The sequence below is a fragment of the Cyrtonyx montezumae genome, unplaced genomic scaffold, assembly GCF_038088225.1.
Source record: "Cyrtonyx montezumae isolate F1298 unplaced genomic scaffold, pur_monq_1.0 scaffold_0, whole genome shotgun sequence".
Taxonomy (NCBI): domain Eukaryota; kingdom Metazoa; phylum Chordata; class Aves; order Galliformes; family Odontophoridae; genus Cyrtonyx; species Cyrtonyx montezumae.
The window spans coordinates 20,040,431-20,057,602 of NW_027071824.1; the positions used below are offsets into that span (position 1 = coordinate 20,040,431).

General features: G+C 37.7%; 2 protein-coding genes across 4 annotated transcripts in view; one reads left to right on the plus strand and one right to left on the minus strand.

Annotated features, from left to right (window-relative positions):
• The window catches only part of AHCTF1 (AT-hook containing transcription factor 1), a 53,672-nt gene that overhangs the window by 35,156 nt on the left and 1,344 nt on the right, over positions 1-17,172 (plus strand). For all 3 annotated transcript variants that reach the window (XM_065729578.1, XM_065729596.1, XM_065729587.1), the window contains exons 21-35: positions 116-303; positions 467-611; positions 703-834; positions 2,304-2,451; positions 2,536-2,686; positions 3,520-3,621; positions 4,203-4,398; positions 5,158-5,361; positions 6,613-7,036; positions 8,174-8,276; positions 9,019-9,125; positions 9,724-9,905; positions 12,512-14,357; positions 15,931-16,058; positions 17,052-17,158. In XM_065729578.1, coding sequence (XP_065585650.1) covers positions 116-303; positions 467-611; positions 703-834; positions 2,304-2,451; positions 2,536-2,686; positions 3,520-3,621; positions 4,203-4,398; positions 5,158-5,361; positions 6,613-7,036; positions 8,174-8,276; positions 9,019-9,125; positions 9,724-9,905; positions 12,512-14,357; positions 15,931-16,058; positions 17,052-17,158 — 4,163 coding nt within the window. The remainder of the gene's footprint in view (positions 1-115; positions 304-466; positions 612-702; positions 835-2,303; positions 2,452-2,535; positions 2,687-3,519; positions 3,622-4,202; positions 4,399-5,157; positions 5,362-6,612; positions 7,037-8,173; positions 8,277-9,018; positions 9,126-9,723; positions 9,906-12,511; positions 14,358-15,930; positions 16,059-17,051; positions 17,159-17,172) is intronic.
• CNST (consortin, connexin sorting protein) overlaps positions 1-17,172 on the minus strand; it is a 135,496-nt gene that overhangs the window by 13,732 nt on the left and 104,592 nt on the right. The window lies entirely within an intron of this gene.

Below are 17,172 nucleotides of genomic sequence, written 5' to 3' on the forward strand. Positions count from 1 at the left end.
TAGTCATCTAAAATTACCTGACAGAGGTTTGCCACTACTTAGGAAGCTTTTGTGTACTTTTATTGCATGAGTGAATATTATATGTCTTAACAAACCTTATTTCTAACTTCTACAGAATTCGTTGGCCCTTCTCTTTCACCCAGCTACAATCAAAACCGTGCCATGGCAACATATGAGAATTATTCAATGCCTGATGTGCCAAGGAGAGCATAAGCGAGCCCTCAGATACATGCAGATGATGAAGCCAGCAATGTCAAACAATAGTGAAGTGCGGCTTTTCCTCACTGTGTTATTGTCCAATAGGTAAAGAAATATATCCCACCGTGTTCTTCACCTTCCCACCATATCTAACACTAACAAATAATTTAAATCACTGTTAACTTTTAACCTTTCAATATACAGCAATTTTTGGGCATCTTTTTGACTATTTATTGTTATTCCTTTACATCTCAAAAATTAATTCCAGGTGCATGGTGGAGGCTTGGAGCCTATTGCAGAAACATTCCACTAAGTTAAATGTAGAAGAACTGTTAAAACACATGTATGAAATCTGCCAGGAGATGGGACTAATGGAAGATTTATTGAAGCTACCTTTCACAGACACAGAACAGGTACGTGTGGTCAAGAAAGATATCTTAATCATCTCTTTGCAAAAGAGAAGAGACAGAACCGTAATAGTTTTTTGTAATGTGTTTCGTATAGGAATGTTTGGAGAAGTACTTGCAGACCAGTGGTGGCGTTCAGAACCGTGAATTTCTTTTAGTCCACCATCTGCAGCGTGCCAACTATATTCCAGCACTGCAGTTGAATCGTTCAATGAAGGTCAGTCTTATGGTAAGCATAGAAGTTCCCTCGAGGGGCACAGATTTATATTACTTGCTAACTATTTTTGATATTACTCCGTAAAAACCCTGCTTTGATTTTTTTGTTGTTTACTGTTTATTATAACATGATTTGAAACACAAGGAATAAGTCTCTGAACCTTGAATAACAACTAAACTTGAAAATTGACCAAAATATTTCACTTATGTAAAGCTACTTTATGGACTTGTAAATCGTTACAGACTGACTGAATCCATTTAAGAGAGTTTGAATCTGATTAGTATAGGAAGGCTGCTCTAAAAATTATGCCTCCCATTTTATCATGTTGGTCCACAATGTGACAAGCAGATGTTGGTGATGTGGCGGTGGAGGTCCAATCTTCCCACCAACATTCCTTTACATTTTGTTGCCACGTGACAGATGGCAGCAGAGGGGTGCTGACAAAAGCATCTGACATAGAAGTATGTATGAAGCAAAAGTGTGTCATTGAATTCTTCTCTGCATGAAAAATGGCGCTCACCGACATCATCAGTGCTTGCTGAACAGTGAGAATTGAACTGTATGGGCAATGTTTTTCTAGCAGTGACACCATCAAAACAACTGTGAAACAGTAGGTCACCTCCGCAGGTGTGGATTTCTGGACTCTGCAAGTGTGGGAAGCAGGCTGTAGTTCATTGCTGGCAAAAAAAAAAAAAAAAAAAGCATAGCTAATGGTAGTGATTACGTTGAAAACCAATGCTTTGTAGCTGTCAAATGATGTTATAGTACTCTTTATATCTGTTAATGTTTCCATGGAAGAAGTAGGTGGTGTAACTTTTGGAGCAGCCTATATCTATCTATCTAGCTATGTATGCTTTATAAGATAAAACTTTAAGTTCAGATTCACTGGAGTCCTGCGCTACAAAAATCAGTTTGTATTAACAGTATAGAGCAAATTATTTTTGCTTAAACATTGTATACATTTTGAAGAAATCTTAACCCCATGCAGAACTCCAGGTTTTCTGGACCATACTTTTCAAAGAATCAAGCTTATAAGGTTATCCTGGAATTTTTAGGTCCTGCATTTGAAAACTTCCATTGTTCCGTAAGCCGTGTTTAAGTAGTTTTTTCTTGTTTTAATGCTCAAGACAATTTGTCCAACATAATTTGTAGTTGTCTTGTGTATTCAGTTATTTCTGGCCTTGATTTTTCTGTTGTTATTGTGTTCTTTTGTAAGCTGTTTGAAAGTGGGAATTGCAGTAGACAAAACTACAATCAAGAAAAGGTTTGGCAGAGTACCAACATTGCTTTAACTTAAAGATGTAGATTGTTGTTAGGCTAGTCTGTCATTTGCTTTGCTAAAAATAGGCAGAATTGGTGTTTGCTGATGGGTGTATTGTAATATCTCTGTAGATGAAATGTACTCACTAATTGGAGTAGCGTAGATTCTCTGCAGTGAACTTTTTGTAATCAGTTAACTTTTGGCTTTGCTCTTTTATCAGAAGGATCGTGATCCTCGCTTGAGAGAGAGAGCAGTTGCCAGAAATTCTATATTAGACCAATATGGCAAGATCCTTCCTCGAGTTCAAAGGAAGTTGGCTTTAGGGAGAGCCAAACCTTACCGTTTGCCTTCATCGGTCTTCAGAGAAGGTAACTTAGGGGAAGAAGTATAATGGACAACTGACCACCACTTTGATTACACAAGGATAATGTTTCTCCTCTTTTCCTTTGCAGTCTCAAAACCAAAGCCATTATCAACAGTAGCAAAACAAGCTAATGCTGGAAATGTGCATACAAGGGCAACTTTCATCAGTAATGTATTACTCAAAATTGGGGAAGTGTGGGTAGGAAATGAGCGGAAAACCAGTTTCTCACAATGTGATGGGTAAGAAGCCATTTAACAAAGTAGCCTTTAGCTATGTGTTTGGGCTGAGAGACAAATATCTATTTGATTTTTTTTTAGAGTTTGAGTGGAAATGTCGGCCTAAATCTTGTTTTGTCTGCTTTGGATATGCAAAGTACAACGTTAAAGATTCAATACATAAGTAATATTTGGCAAGAAAGTTCTTCAGTTAAGATGGTCTTAACTGGATAAAGGTGTACAGAATTGAAGATAGCTGAAATGAAAACTGATTGCCATCGATCTGTTGGTGTAGAGATTTTGAGAGATGTGATTGTGTAAACCAATAGTAATTTTTTTTACCATTTTGTGTCTGTTTTCTGCATTGTATTAGCCTTTCTACTTAAAAATAGCATCACAAACAATTTAAAGGAGACTAATTAACTGTAACTGTAATTAATAACTGTTAATATGGGTTGATAGTGGGTAGGACAAGGGGGAATGGTTTTAAATTAAGACAGGGTAAATTTAGGTTAGATTTGAGGAGGAAGTTTTTCCCTCAGGTGGTGATGCACTGGAAGAGGTTGCCCAGAGGGGCTGTGGATGCCCCATCCCTGGAGGCATTCAAGGCAAGGCTGGACGTGGCTCTGGGCAGCCTGATCTAGTGGTTGGCGACTGTGCACACAGCCAGGGGCACACAGCCAGGGGCATTGAAACTAGATGATCTTTGAGGTCCTTTTCAACCCAGGTCATTGTATGATAGTAGTTGTAGCATTATTTGCTTGTAACTGGCATGGTCAATTAAACTTGAATTCAGATATATTTGGACTGTAAGGGAATGGAGGTAAATTACATTTTTCTTTTAATCCTTGTCCCAGAGTTGCAGAACCTTCAGTCATAACACATCCTCTCCCTGAGGCAGAGGTGCCTGATGCATTTGTTGGGACACCAGTTACAAAATTTTCACGAAAGTGTTCCAGGTATAGTAGATCCACAGAGTGAAGATTTGAAAGATGTGGGGGTGGGAACAAGTATTATGTCGTTTGTGTTCTGAATACCAAAAGTAATTTCTGTTTCAGGTGTGTTTTGTCTTGACAATTAGCAAGTTAGTAATAATAATCTTAGTATTACTGAATTAGTTACTATTCACTCCTAAATTTAGTAATACTATGTTTAAAATATCTTCATAGTATGTTATTGATGTGTAATTCTTGTGTTTTCAAATCGTTCTGTTTTCACATAGTTTTGTGTCTACTAAAAATGAATGTAGGGGTACAACTAAGTTGGGAGCTTAAAGTGCAGATTAATTCTCTTTTGACGTGAGACTTGTAAGTGTAAAATTGGATTGCTCTTGCCTCAGAGGCAGTGATTTTGGAAATAATTTGTTTTATGTTTTGCATTTAATAACAGAAAGGAAATACCAATTACTTGGACCAGGGCTCGATACGCTACCCCAACAGTGCAGATGCACTCATATATCTTGTCCAATGTATATATTGGTTATTTTATTGTCTCAAAATTTATTTTTATTCTTATGGTTTGAAATTGCATGTCTTAACAGATTGCTGGATTTGGTGGTTTGTCCTACTCCTTCATGTTCTCCAGCACGGAATGATAGCTGGCAGTCACCATGCCTAGCTTCTACTTCACACATGGAATCCAGCTCACTGAAATCGAACATACATGGTGCCAGCTCACAAAAAATATTTTCAAGAGCATCAGAGCTGAATTTACTGGAGACTCCTCTTGTGGTTAAGGTTGGTATTTAAAAAAAGAGTAAGAACCCACAAAACAAAACAAAAGCCTGTGAGATTTAAAATTTACCCACTGTGTTTAACACAGGTGGTATTGAATGCATATTTTGAATTTGCATATGGTTATTGTCTATACAGTGCTTTTGGAAACAGTCCATCAGTAAGTCTTTAGAACTAAACTTCCAGTTTAAATGTCCTTCTTAATAAATTGCATTATACATCTTCTTCAATAACTAATAAAATAGTTATTTTTATTGCAGTGGAACAAAATAAGTTAAAATTAGACTTTTCATTATACATACTTAAACATGTGCTTTGTAGCATAATCATCTCATTAAGTGCTTTATAGCTCTGTTTGACTTGCTTACCTGGAAGCCAGAGTGTATATGTTTCAGTTTCTTAATCCAGTTAAGCAAATGGCAGCAGCTGTGGTTGTCTGCAGTGTTTACTGTGATTCTGTGATTTTAGAAGAACATTGCAGAAGGCAGAAGCTACAGAAATTACTGGCATCAAGATGATATTGCAGACAAGAAGATGCTGAATGCTTGTTTCTTCAGGAACTTAGTTTGGAAGATCACTTTCTATATTTACATTTAAAAAGAAGAAAAGAAAGCAGGCTTTAGCTTTTGAAAAAGAGAACATGGAGATGAAATTTTGTCCTCTGCTAGTACAAATGGTGTTTTAGTTGAAACTATTGCTTTTGGCAAGTGAACTCTTCCCTTTTAAAGATATAACTGATTTTACAATAACTTCTTTTCATAGAGAGCTAAAGTTTTGGTGACATCATCTTCTGCTTCTGGTTTTGCTGGGTTCACTCCTCAGTCTATTCTCAGATCCAGCCTTCGCACCACACCCCTAGCGACTCCCTCAGCATCTCCAGGACGATCAGTTACTCCTCCCCTACGAGCAAAGGAACCTAGAATATCTTTTAGGGAAGTGAACTCTAACACAAAGTGGACTGTTGGGGTAAGCTGGTATAAAGCTCTTTTTTATGCTTAAAAGTTTAAAGACCTTTATGTAAAATAATTTTATATAGATAAAGTTTGCCAAAACTTCCTGTAATGAGAATTTGAATTGCAAGCCACATTGGCATGTTTGCATTTAGTCGCAAAGAAAAAAAATAGCTAGACCTTCAGATATGACATTTCAGGAGCATACTACTCGTAATAAATACTAGTGGCCTTCACTGTTTTTACTTCTGTTTTTAAGAGCTGTGGTTGTTCTGAATTGCCAGTTAACCTTCCTGTCATACCTCATCAAGTACTGATGTGGGGAAAAAAGTAACATATAGATTGAGCCAGTCATTCTTAACTGGCAAATATTTTTTAAGCTTTGCAAATAAAGCACCTCTGAACTGATGAGAAGTCATGAGTTGCATTTACTTTCAGCCTGTTTTTTTGGGAGTCTGTGTTTACGTAAATTAATATGATTAAGAACTGACTTGTGATGATAGAGAGCCGTCCTGTTGTGTGTTCTTCAACCTTAAAGTTCCCTTGGTTTGCACCAGGGCCAGTATTCCTGTAGCTGTCAAGAGTTCATTTGTCTAAAAGCTGCCCCATTTTACTTATCCCACACTTTTATTTTGTTGGTTTGATTCCCTGATCTAGCTCATCAGGCCATTTCAGAAGTAATGCCCCAAAATGAGGGACAAGTGCTAGTACAAATGAGATTTCCATACATACGTTAAATTGTCATAATAATCTGTGTTTTATTACACCTTTTATTGCCTGTTGTAACAGGTACTCAGTTATAGCAAGGAGTTTGTACGCCTTTATAAGGTTTTATTAATAACAGATAGTGCCCAGATTGACTTGTTTCATGCTACAGGTGTATTGTGGTCTAAAATACTAATAATGCGTGCAAGTTGAAAAGACAAGGAATAAAAAAGAAAGTTTTTGATGCAATTTCTAGGTAGTTCCATGTTCTTGAAAACAAAATAATGACACGGTGAGCAGGCTTGAGATGGCATTAGAAGCAAGCGCTAATAAGACCAGTTTGTTTCAGTTCTCCAGAGTTGTGGAAACTCAACAAGCAGTCGAAGGAACAATCAGTTTTTACTCTTAGCTTTGAAAGCTATGACAGTGCTAAAGAATGGGAAGTAATTTTGTTTAAGGTGACAGTTGTAAAACTTCTCTTTATTTCTTGCTTTGGCAAAAAGCTTATATGTATTACTGATTTAATTTTATTTATTTGTTTATTTTTAATTTTTTAAAAAAGGTTACAGAAGATGTTAAAGCACAGTCTGGAGCACCATCTGAGCATTGCCGTCTATTGATGGAAGACGATTGGTCTGAAAGTAGAGATAAAGCATCCCTCTTTGCTCTGAGCAATCCTGAGGATGATCATGCTGAAATGGAAGAGTCTTTAGAAAACATTCCCGGAGATGGTCTGGAGAAAATGGATGTCAGTAAAGAAAATAGTAACATCTCTGTGAAGTCAGACCAAACTACTTTGGAGTATCATGATGCAAAATCACCTAGTGACTTTGAAGATGATATCATTTTCATAGCTGCTAACCCAGCTAGTTCTTTCACTGAAGAATCTGCTGATTTTCAAGAGCCAGAAAAAGACAATGAAAGAATTGAAGATAAACTTTTCCAGGCAGAAAATACAGATTCATCAGAACTAGGAAAAGAAACTGGTATGTTCTGTCATAAAACTTAAAGTTTCTTAATTAATTTTTCAAATGTCTTCAAAAGGCTAATTACTAATGAGTGCAAAACTTGGTACTGATGAGTGTCGAGATTGTGACTAGCATTTCTTGTGTGTGCTTGGTGCTAATATGCAGTAGTTAGTTATGGGTGTTAAAGGGACAGAATGTGAAAACTTGATCTTTGCTCTCTATTGTAGGGGTACTTCTATGTATATATTAATTTTTAACAGTAAGTTTAGTATATGACTAGACTAGATAACTGTCTAGATAAATTTTTACCTTCTTTTTACTGTTCATTTAAATAGTTTCCTTCTGAAACAAGTCTACAAGTGTCTGCTTTTTGTTACAGCTGTATGTACTCAGTCTACTGGCACAACAGCTTATAGCCTTTTCCAAACCTTTTTCAGTCAGTCTACAGTAATTCATCTCAATTCAATGTATTAACATCTGTCCAGGCTGTTCAGTATGTGTTCATTTGAGTAGATCTGCTGGCAGGCTAGAAGAAGTGTTAACTCACCAGCTGATGATGGTCTGAGAATGATGGCATTGAAGAATAACTTTGTAAAGAAACCATCATTGCTGGACTGTGATAGAAATACTCTTGTACAATTTCAGCACTGTGGAAGCCTTAGAGGTCAATGTGCATAGCTTTTGTTTTGTGTGCACACTGCAGACATAATTGCTGGATCTGAAGGAAGCAGGCAGTAGAAATGAGGGAAAAAAAGAGAAATTGTGAAATGTCAAGGTAAAAACAGTTGAGTAAGCCTTAGAAATTACTTATTTCAGCATTGCTGAAACGAGACTAGTATCCAAAGAAAAATAACAAAACGTAAACACAATTCTAAGAACAAAAGATGTTTACATGTTTGGTCAGTAACAAGTTTAGTTCACAATCAAAGTACCAACGATCTTTTCATTCTCTTGACATAAAATATGCAGCAGACTGTTCTTGTTTTACAGGAAATAATTCAGATCTGTGCATTTGAGCACTTGGTAGCACTATTTTGTTATATCACTGTTTCAGATGAAATACATAAAAGGCTCTCTTAAAGCCACACGAATATTTTAGAAGTAATTACTAAAATTAGCAAAACACTAAAGTCATTAATCTGTCTGTTTTTCCAGGATTTTTGGAAGAAACAACTCCTGAATGTCCTACTCTTCCCAAGGATAGTAAATTAGTGTTGAAAGCTGCTGAGGTTGTTACTTCTTGGACTTCAAGAGAAGAGTAAGTTTATAAAGTGCATCTTTGGTGTTGTATGACATGTGACTGCTGGCTTTCCTGTTTAAAATAATAATTTTGATATTGGCCCTTCTCTGTTACTATGTTGAATGGAGTTCTTATTCTTTTCTGTCTCTGAATATAAATAATTTGGCATGACTGTAGCTCAAGATGACTAGCTGTCATCCTTCTCAAATGGTTGCAGACCCCAAAGTATTGTGATAAATATTTGATACTGGATTCAACAGGCCATGTAAACCTTTTCACACTTTGAGGATTACAAAGTAGATACTGTGAACATACTGTATGAAAACTGAGTAGCTGAAAAATAACACCTGAGGTTCCCGTGACTTTTTCAGGTTTATTTTGGGCTTTGAATTCTTTCTGATGCTATTTTGTACACTTGAGTATTCAAAAAAACAAAATAACAAGAGGTTTTAATGAGCATCTACTTGTTCATGGAAAGAGAAATAGTTTTCTCACCTGGAACTTTTAAAGAGATGAAGAAGGAATGCTAATAATGCAGAACCCTTAATTTCATGTGGTAACCTGAACCGGTAAAACTTCTGTTCATTTTGTTCTAAACATTCAGTGTGGTAGTTGTGTTCTTTCTACAGAAGACAATTAGTTTTTCTTCACTGTTTTGAAACAGTGAGAGAATACCTTGTTAAACCTTTTAAATGCCTGTTCTGAAGCTTTATAATGAATTTCTCTTTTTCTTTCTTATGTTTTTCTCCTGTTTATGAAGTGAAACAGCCCATGAGGAGCCTAAAATGTCCTCTACGACAGAAGAGAAAGACATACTGACTGAAACAAATCCACAGCTCTCTGAATCCTCAGATGCAGACAGTGAATGTATGTATAGTGTGTTGGATGTGTTGCATAAGCTAAGGCAGCTAAACTCCTGAAGCTAAATGGGCAGTTCATCCTAACACAAGGCATGTCTCAGACTGAAATATCATTAGGATTGTTACTGCTAATTTTCATTAACCTCAGTAGACAACACACCTCCTCAGCGGAGGTTCTTGTAGAAAATGTAGTCAATCACTGATCTTAAGAAAACTGGTAAAATATAAAATGTTATAAGGAGACCTTAGTATTTGTATTTTAATGTTGTACACCATTTGTAATTTGTGTGCTGTGGGTCCTGCTTCTTGAGTTACTGTATCAAAACAATGGTATATTCACAGTATTAAGGCTGTCAGTGACTAGCTGTCAGTGTGTCTTTTGGCCACCCTTTCTTCTCTTCTTTTTCTCTATAGATTTGGCAGCTCATTTCCCCTTCTTACTTTTAATGTATTTGTGGGATTGCTTCCTAGGTTTTGGAGGAAAGCGTGTTCTGGAATATCCATGTTTTAGATATGTGTGGCCACACTCCGTCTGTTACTTCCTGTTGTTTAAACCTGTATGATTTGTTTAATGCTTAAGTTAAAATGGCATTAATCTCTTTCAGCTGTGATAAGTGTCCTTGACAGTGAGGAAATGGTCAGTACCCATTCAGAAAATCACCCTGAAGAAAAGCATGTTGATTTACCTGAAGCACATAACTTAGAAAATGATGTTGAAGTACGTGCTCCTTTTCCACAGGAGGAAATACATGCTTCTCTCAGTCTTCCTAGAACTGAAGAAATTAATGTAAGTGAATTATTCTCCCATTTTCAACAAAGCAGAAAACACACTGTAGATTTTAGGCCAGATTTTTTCTTTCTTTTTTCCCAACTGAAAGACACATGAGGACATCTCATCTTCTTTAGCTCGTTAACTCAAGCTCACCGTGTAAGGGCAGACAGCATATTTCTCATTTCTGTTTACTGTAAGTGAACACAGAAGCAAACCTTCCAAGATTTGGGCTTTTATAATTTAAATGAGTTAAATATGTTTCAAGTTGAAAAGTTGTCAGTGCTATGTTGCAAACCATAACAGCATTTGAAATGAAAATTAAATTATGTCAAGCTCAAGTTATGGCAATTTTTTTACAATTTTGATACATTGGCTGAACAAATTTGTGTGAACAGGGAAAATATGCAGCCTTGCTTTCTATTTTGATAAAGGAATTTGAAAACAGGTTTTGAGTTTTCCCAAAATAATGAAATAATGATCAGGGTTGTGTCACGGTTTGCAGGACAGTTTGACCCGGTACCGTGACAATTTAGGCAGGGGACCCACGGGCCCACACCCCGGGGAAGGGGAAGGGGGAAAAGGGAAAAGGAGAAGGGAGATGGGCCTAGGAACAAAACAGTGGCAACGATCTGAGGAGGAAAGCTATTTTACTAAATAGATATCAGAAAGGAAAAATAACACAATATAATATAATATAATTGGAATTGAGGCAAATGAATCAAATAAAATGAGCGAGAGAGAGAGTGTCCGATAAACCGAAGGCCTTACGCTAACTCTGAAGGCGGACGGCTGCAACAAACACCCACTGCCGAGCTCGGTCCCGAAGGGAAGAGAGAGTCCCGTGACTGCAGACAGTTTTTATCTTTCCCTCTGAGCGTAAACACGTAAGAACGCAAAGCATCGCAAAGTCCTCTGGGGAATGGAGTTCTTCTTCACTTCTGAGACAGGCATACCTGGAACTATCGATGGTCCACGGAGCTGGAGCATTAACTCTTTAACTCTAAATGCACTACATGATGTTATGATGTGGAATACCAGTACCAAAAATCATAAAACCATGACAGGTTGTTTTTTGGTTTTTTTTATGTTTGGGGCTCCCATTTTCAGTCAGCATAAAGATATTCCCTGCAAGTTTTCAAATGAAACATACAGGGTTGCAGTCAGACATTCAGATAAAAGGAAAAAGTGGTCATATCTCTGTACTGGACTTTTGTAAGGGCTATCATATCAGAGCAAAAAATATTCCTTACTTTGCAGTTCTGCCTTATTCATGTCATTGCTTTTTGGCAGTATATGAATTTGTGAACAACTGTTTTCAAGGATGAAGTACAGGAAGAGTAAAATTAGATCAAAAATGCTTCGAGCACTTTGAGAACTCACTAAGAATTGCCACCACTTCCATGGAACTAGACAACTGATGCATTAGTTTCACAAAAATAAGGTCAAAGATCCCACTAGTTTTATGATTTTGTTGCCTTCTTTGTTATGTTTTAATATAAAATATTAAATATTTTTACTACTTATACACATTAACTATACTGTGTATTTTGTATGCTGCCCAAAACAATTCCTCTTCACTCAGTATAGTCAAGGCAAGCCAAAAGAATGGGCCCACACGACTTAAATGTTTCTTAGTTGTCTTTAATGTTACTTTTCATTATCTGTTTATTTTTATGGTAACAGGAAATGTTGGGGAGGTCAGTTTTTCAATCCAGGGTACCATTTACAAATGATCCGGGGTATCACTTACCAAATGATGTGGAAACCTAATTTATTTTCAGAATATTTGTATGCTTGTCTTTTACTAAATTTTTTTCTTACTAGCATAAAAAAATCACAGTAGTTAGTTAATCTAATTGTCTAGATGTTTCTAGCTACTTCAAAAAATTATTTAAAAGTACATGTTTAAAATATCTGAACTTTGGTTAAATATGAATTTTAACAGGTCACTCACGGATTGAAAATTAGACTAGAGGTGACAGTTGTCTCAGATTTTTCCTGCTGCTCAACTGGGGCTGAGTTATTTGGATTATTAGGATGTCTTCAAAGTACCATACTGAATATGGTGACAATTTCCATTAGGATTATTCTTGGTATTCTGTTATATTTACTCTCAGCATAAAAGCTTGCGTATCTCATGTGGACCTAGAAGAAAAGAGTTTTACAGGACAGAGAACTACAAAAAATGGGGTGGGATTATTTAGAGTATGCGTTGTTTCATGGAATCCCTGTGTTTGTTGTGATATTTAGCCACTTTGACGGAGGAATGAATTGTTGTAAGCTCAAGTGTTGCAATCTAGATCTTAAACTTTGGGGGCATAATTTTATTTTATAGTTGGATGTAGACTGTGGTGGTTACTGCCAACTGTGTGTACAGCTGCTCCATTTGCTTGTGAAAGGTGGCAAATTGTTAGCCATATTCCAAAAATGGAGTAGCCTACACTGAGTGTTGTGTTCTCTGTTCCTCAAATGTATGAACTTTAGAAGGGGATATTGTGTTTCTAACTGTCAGTGGTTATTTAAAATGTAAAACAGCATTATACTGTCCTTAGTTTCTTCTAGCTCATTTTGAAGTTAGTCTGGAAATTAATAATGCATTAACAGACTTTTCTTAACTTTAGGTTCTTGAAGAAGTTGTAGTCAAGCCACAAGCCTCAGAAGAATCACCTGAAACATCTCTGTGTAGTGAACTACATCCACCAGGCAATCTTCAGTACAACTATGACACTATAGAGCAACAGTTTGCATATGATCTACCTGATAATAAAGATGGTGAATGCTATGCTGTTGAAGGAGATGGAGAACTTTTTATATCTCAGGGTAATTTTACTTTAGTGTTGGAGGGAGAGGAAGGTGAAGGTGAGACGGGTGACCTTGCAGTAGCAGATGCTTCTAAAGCAGCTGTTATAGCAACTGGTGAAAACCCTGTGAACAGTTTAGGAAATACTGAAGGTGAAGAACATGCTACAAATTCAGTGTCTACTGTAACTAGTGACCAGGAGTCTCAAAATATTGCAGAGTCACTCCCATACGTGCCTGAACCCATTAAGGTAGCTATTGCTGAGAACTTACTGGATGTAATCAAAGACACAAGAAGTAATAAAGAATTTACATCTGAAGTTGTAGAACAGTCTATTCATGAAAGCATAGGCAGAAAGGTAACTAGATTTCAAAAGACAAAAACTACCTTAACAACTGTGCCAGGGGGAGCAGATGATGAAACTGACATAGATCAAGTAGAGTATGTTGTCACTCCTAGAACACGTGCAAGGAGACAGCTGCGTAGAACTCTAATTATTCAATCAGCAGATGACCAACAAGCATTGAAGACAGACAAGCCAGTTCTGTTTGGACTGTCTCCTAGAAGAAGTACCAGGAAAACAAAGGAAGCATCTGAGACTTCTAGTCTTGCAACGGTAGAAAATACTCAAGATGAGCAAATACTTGCAATCTCTGATACCCCTAGGAGAAGAGGTAGGAAGCCCAAACAGACCAATCTAGAAAAAGTAGAAAGCAGCCAATCTGATGGGCAAACTTTGTCCAGCAGTACACAGTCCATAGCTGCTACTCCAAGACAATTAAGGAGAGCTAAGAAAGCTGCATCTGAACTCTCTGAAGATGCTAACAAGGAAATGTCTTTTGCTGAAGGCAGCATTATTGCTTCTACTACTTCCCGAAGGACTAGAGGAGGAAAAAGCTCAGCAGGAGATCATGAAACTGGACAGAGTAGCACTGATCTTAGGATAGAAGTGGCAGCCAGTCCCAGCAGAAGTGCAAGAAAATTAAAAAGCAGTAGTTCACCACTTGCTAAAAATATTACGGATCAAGAGCTGCAGCCTAGTGACCAACTTCTTTTACCTGCGCCAACTAGAAGAGGCAGAAGAGGAAAAATGAGTTCCTCAGATATTTCTGAAAATTCTGACCTTGATCTGTCAAAATTGTTGCTTCCTCAAACAGAGTTGAAACTTCCTATTACTCCTAGAAGAAGTGCTAGAAAGGCAGCACAGAATCTCTCTGCAAACATGGAATCTGTCTCTGCTCAGGAAGACTTGCCTTCAGGTGGGCAAGTGGAAATCCTTGATACTCCTAGGAGAAGAACAAGGAAAGTTGCACATGCTAAACCAGAAAAAACAGATGCTAGTGAAAGAACACCTGAGCAGCCAAATGAGCAATCAACCACGCCCAGGACTACAGTAAGGTCAGGGTGTCGGGGCAGAAAGAGACAATTACCATTAATATTGGAGGAGAACACGGGGGAAGAAGTCTTCCCTGTAGGACCTGGTGGCAGTCCTTTGCTGCTTTCAGATATAAACACATCAGGATATAATGAAACATCAAGAACTTCAACAGATCGCGTTAGAAGAAGCAGATCCCGTAAAACTAGCACGCATCAGGAGCTATACGTTGAGGAAAAAGAATCCTTTCTTTTCTCTCCTCCTCTCACAAAGCTGACAAAGAAATTCAAAGGTAGGTGTAACGTGTTCATGTGTAAAATGTAGTTTATTGCTCAGTTGTAAACAACGTACATCAGACTTGCAAGTGTGGCTTTTAGTATTGTAAGACTTGTGTACAAAAGTAAAAGTTTGAAAAAGGAAAATGAGCGTTCCACCTGAACTCTGTGCCTGGTTGGCTAGTTGTGGTGGAAACAAGTGAGTTGAGGCTGACATTTTTTGAGCAGAGTGAAGTTTAATTTGAATTTTTTGTCATGAGCTAAACTTTATCAAATAAGAACACTGGGGGATGTCAGTTAATGTAATTGCCATACCTTTCCTCCACAGTGGAGAAATAAAGAAGACATACTTCCCAATTACATTTGGTTTTTAAGTTAGAATGAGTACACCCTTGTAACAGACTAGACAACTGCTTAATTATGTGATTGCTGAAATATGATTTGCTAGTCAGTTCTTTATCATAGAATCCTTAGAGTGGGAAAGGACCTTTAAAGGCCATCTAATCCAACTCCTCTGCAGTGAGCAGGCACACCTACAGCCACATCAGGGTGCTAAGAGCCTGGTCCAGCCTGCCCTTGCATGTCTCCTGGAAAAGGTCATCCACCTCATCTCTGCACAGCCTGTTCCAGTGCCTCACCACCCTCACTGTAGAGGACATTTTCACTATGTCCAACCTAAATCTACTCTTTAAGTTCAAAACCACTTCCCCTTGTTTTATCGCCACCAACTCTGCTTAAGAGACTGTCCCGTTCTTTCCTGTGACTCACCTTTAGATAACAAAGGGCCACTCTCAGATCACCTTGGAGCCTTCTTTTATATTAGATTGCATGATTAATATATATATATTTAATGTTAGAATCATCAAATCATAGAATGGTTTGCACTGGAAGGGACTTTTAAGGTCATCTAGTCCAGCCCCCCGCTGTAGGCAGGGATAACTCTCTCCAGACCAGGTTCTTCAAAGCCCTGTCCATCCTGGTCTTAAATATCTTCTGGGTGGGGGCATCCACAGTTTCTCTGGGCAACCTGTTCAGTGTCTCACCACACTCAGAGTAAATAATTTCTTCCTAATATTTGATCTAAATCTACACTCTTCCAGTTTAAAGCCATTTGTCCTCCTGTTGCTACGTGCCCTTATGAAAAGTCCCTCCCCAGCTTTCCTGTAGGCCCCTTCAGGTACTGGAAGGCCACAATAAGGTCTCCTAAGAGCCTTCTACAGGCTGAAGAAATGCAGCTCTCTTAGCCTGTCCTTGTAGGGGAGGTGCTCCAGGCCTTTGATCATCTTCGTGCCCCTCCTCTGGACATGCTCCAACAGCTCCATGTTCTTGAGGACACTTTGCTGCTGATTGAGCATAACCTATTTAACTTTTTAAAATCATTGCTCTTATCTGTTCTCGTTTCACGGTTCACTATAAAATAATGGATCCAAAGAGGCATTTAATAGGGAAAAGTATGTTGTCAGTGAATGTTTGTAAACTTGATTGGGCCCTTCATTTTAGGAAGCTGTTGTGCTGTTGATTTTCAGCTGTAATTTAACATTCCTGTTCTTTATATTGTACATGCATATTAACAATTCTTTGTTGTTTTAGCTGGAAAAGCAGACCAACATGTGCAGGATTTAGACCCAGACTTGTCTTCTCAATTTGTCTTTTCACCTCCTCTTTTGAGGTCAAGGAGGAAAAATTTGTCTAGTACTCCCCAAATTATAGAAGAACCGGTGAGTAAAAACCATAGTTGTCACATTTTTTACTTTTGCTCTATATCTCTTTTAAATTATACTTCTCAATGCCTTGCCTTTTTCTTTGGAAACACCTAGGATGCTCTTAAAGTAATGCTTCTGTTTATTTCCGTGGAAACTACGACTGATACAGACAGAACAATAATGCTATTTGATAGAGCAAATTCACAGTTACAGAGCATTGTTTGTCATCATAGTCACCACCATTAGCTATGCATTTCTGGCAGCAGTGAATAAGAGCCTGCCTCTACCATGCTTGTAAAAATCTGCACCAGCAGAGGTGACCTGCTGTTGTCACTGCTGAAGTGCACCACCCGCTGCTTCACTGTGCTCACGTCCAGTTTGGTCTCCAGAAACATTCAGGAAGCTTTGAAGAATGTCAGTGAGTGGCATTTTTTCCACATGGAGGAATTCAGTGACGCTTTTATTTCATACATACTTCCATGTCAGACACCATTCTGTCAGACTGCCCCTTTGCTGCCATTTGTCACACAGCAACGAAACGAAATAGAATATTGGTGGGAAGGTTCACCTCTGCTCCCATGCTACAAACATCTGGCTCTGATGTTGTGGACCAACATAATGAAACAGAAAATATTACTTTCAGAGCAGCCCTTGTGTATCTAAAAAGTGGACTTTAATAAGCTGTGCAAGTTTGTTGCTTTTTGAAAACTTGAAAAACGGCTACAAAAATGGATTTTGAATCTATGTAAGTTAAGAGCTAGTAAGTGTTGTCTTAGTTTAACAGAGGGCATATTGACTTTATTTAAATTTAGGTGGTGTGTTAGTTTTTAATTTCTGAATTTTAGGACGATACAGTAATTTGTGATGGAAAGTTTATTTTTTCAGGGATAAACTGTAATGCTTTTATAAATTGTAACTTTTAAGTAATTATAAAGAAACCTATGTTTGTGTTCTGCAGAAGTGTAAGAATGCATGCATGTTAAAAACATTCTTGTTGCTTTAACGCAGGCACTTCCGGCTAAAGAGGAGGAGGATATCAAACCCGTAGAATCTATGGGAAAGCAGAAATTGAAGAGAGGTAGACCTGCAAAATCAAAAGTGAAGAAAGCAAGCAGGTACATAATTTCTT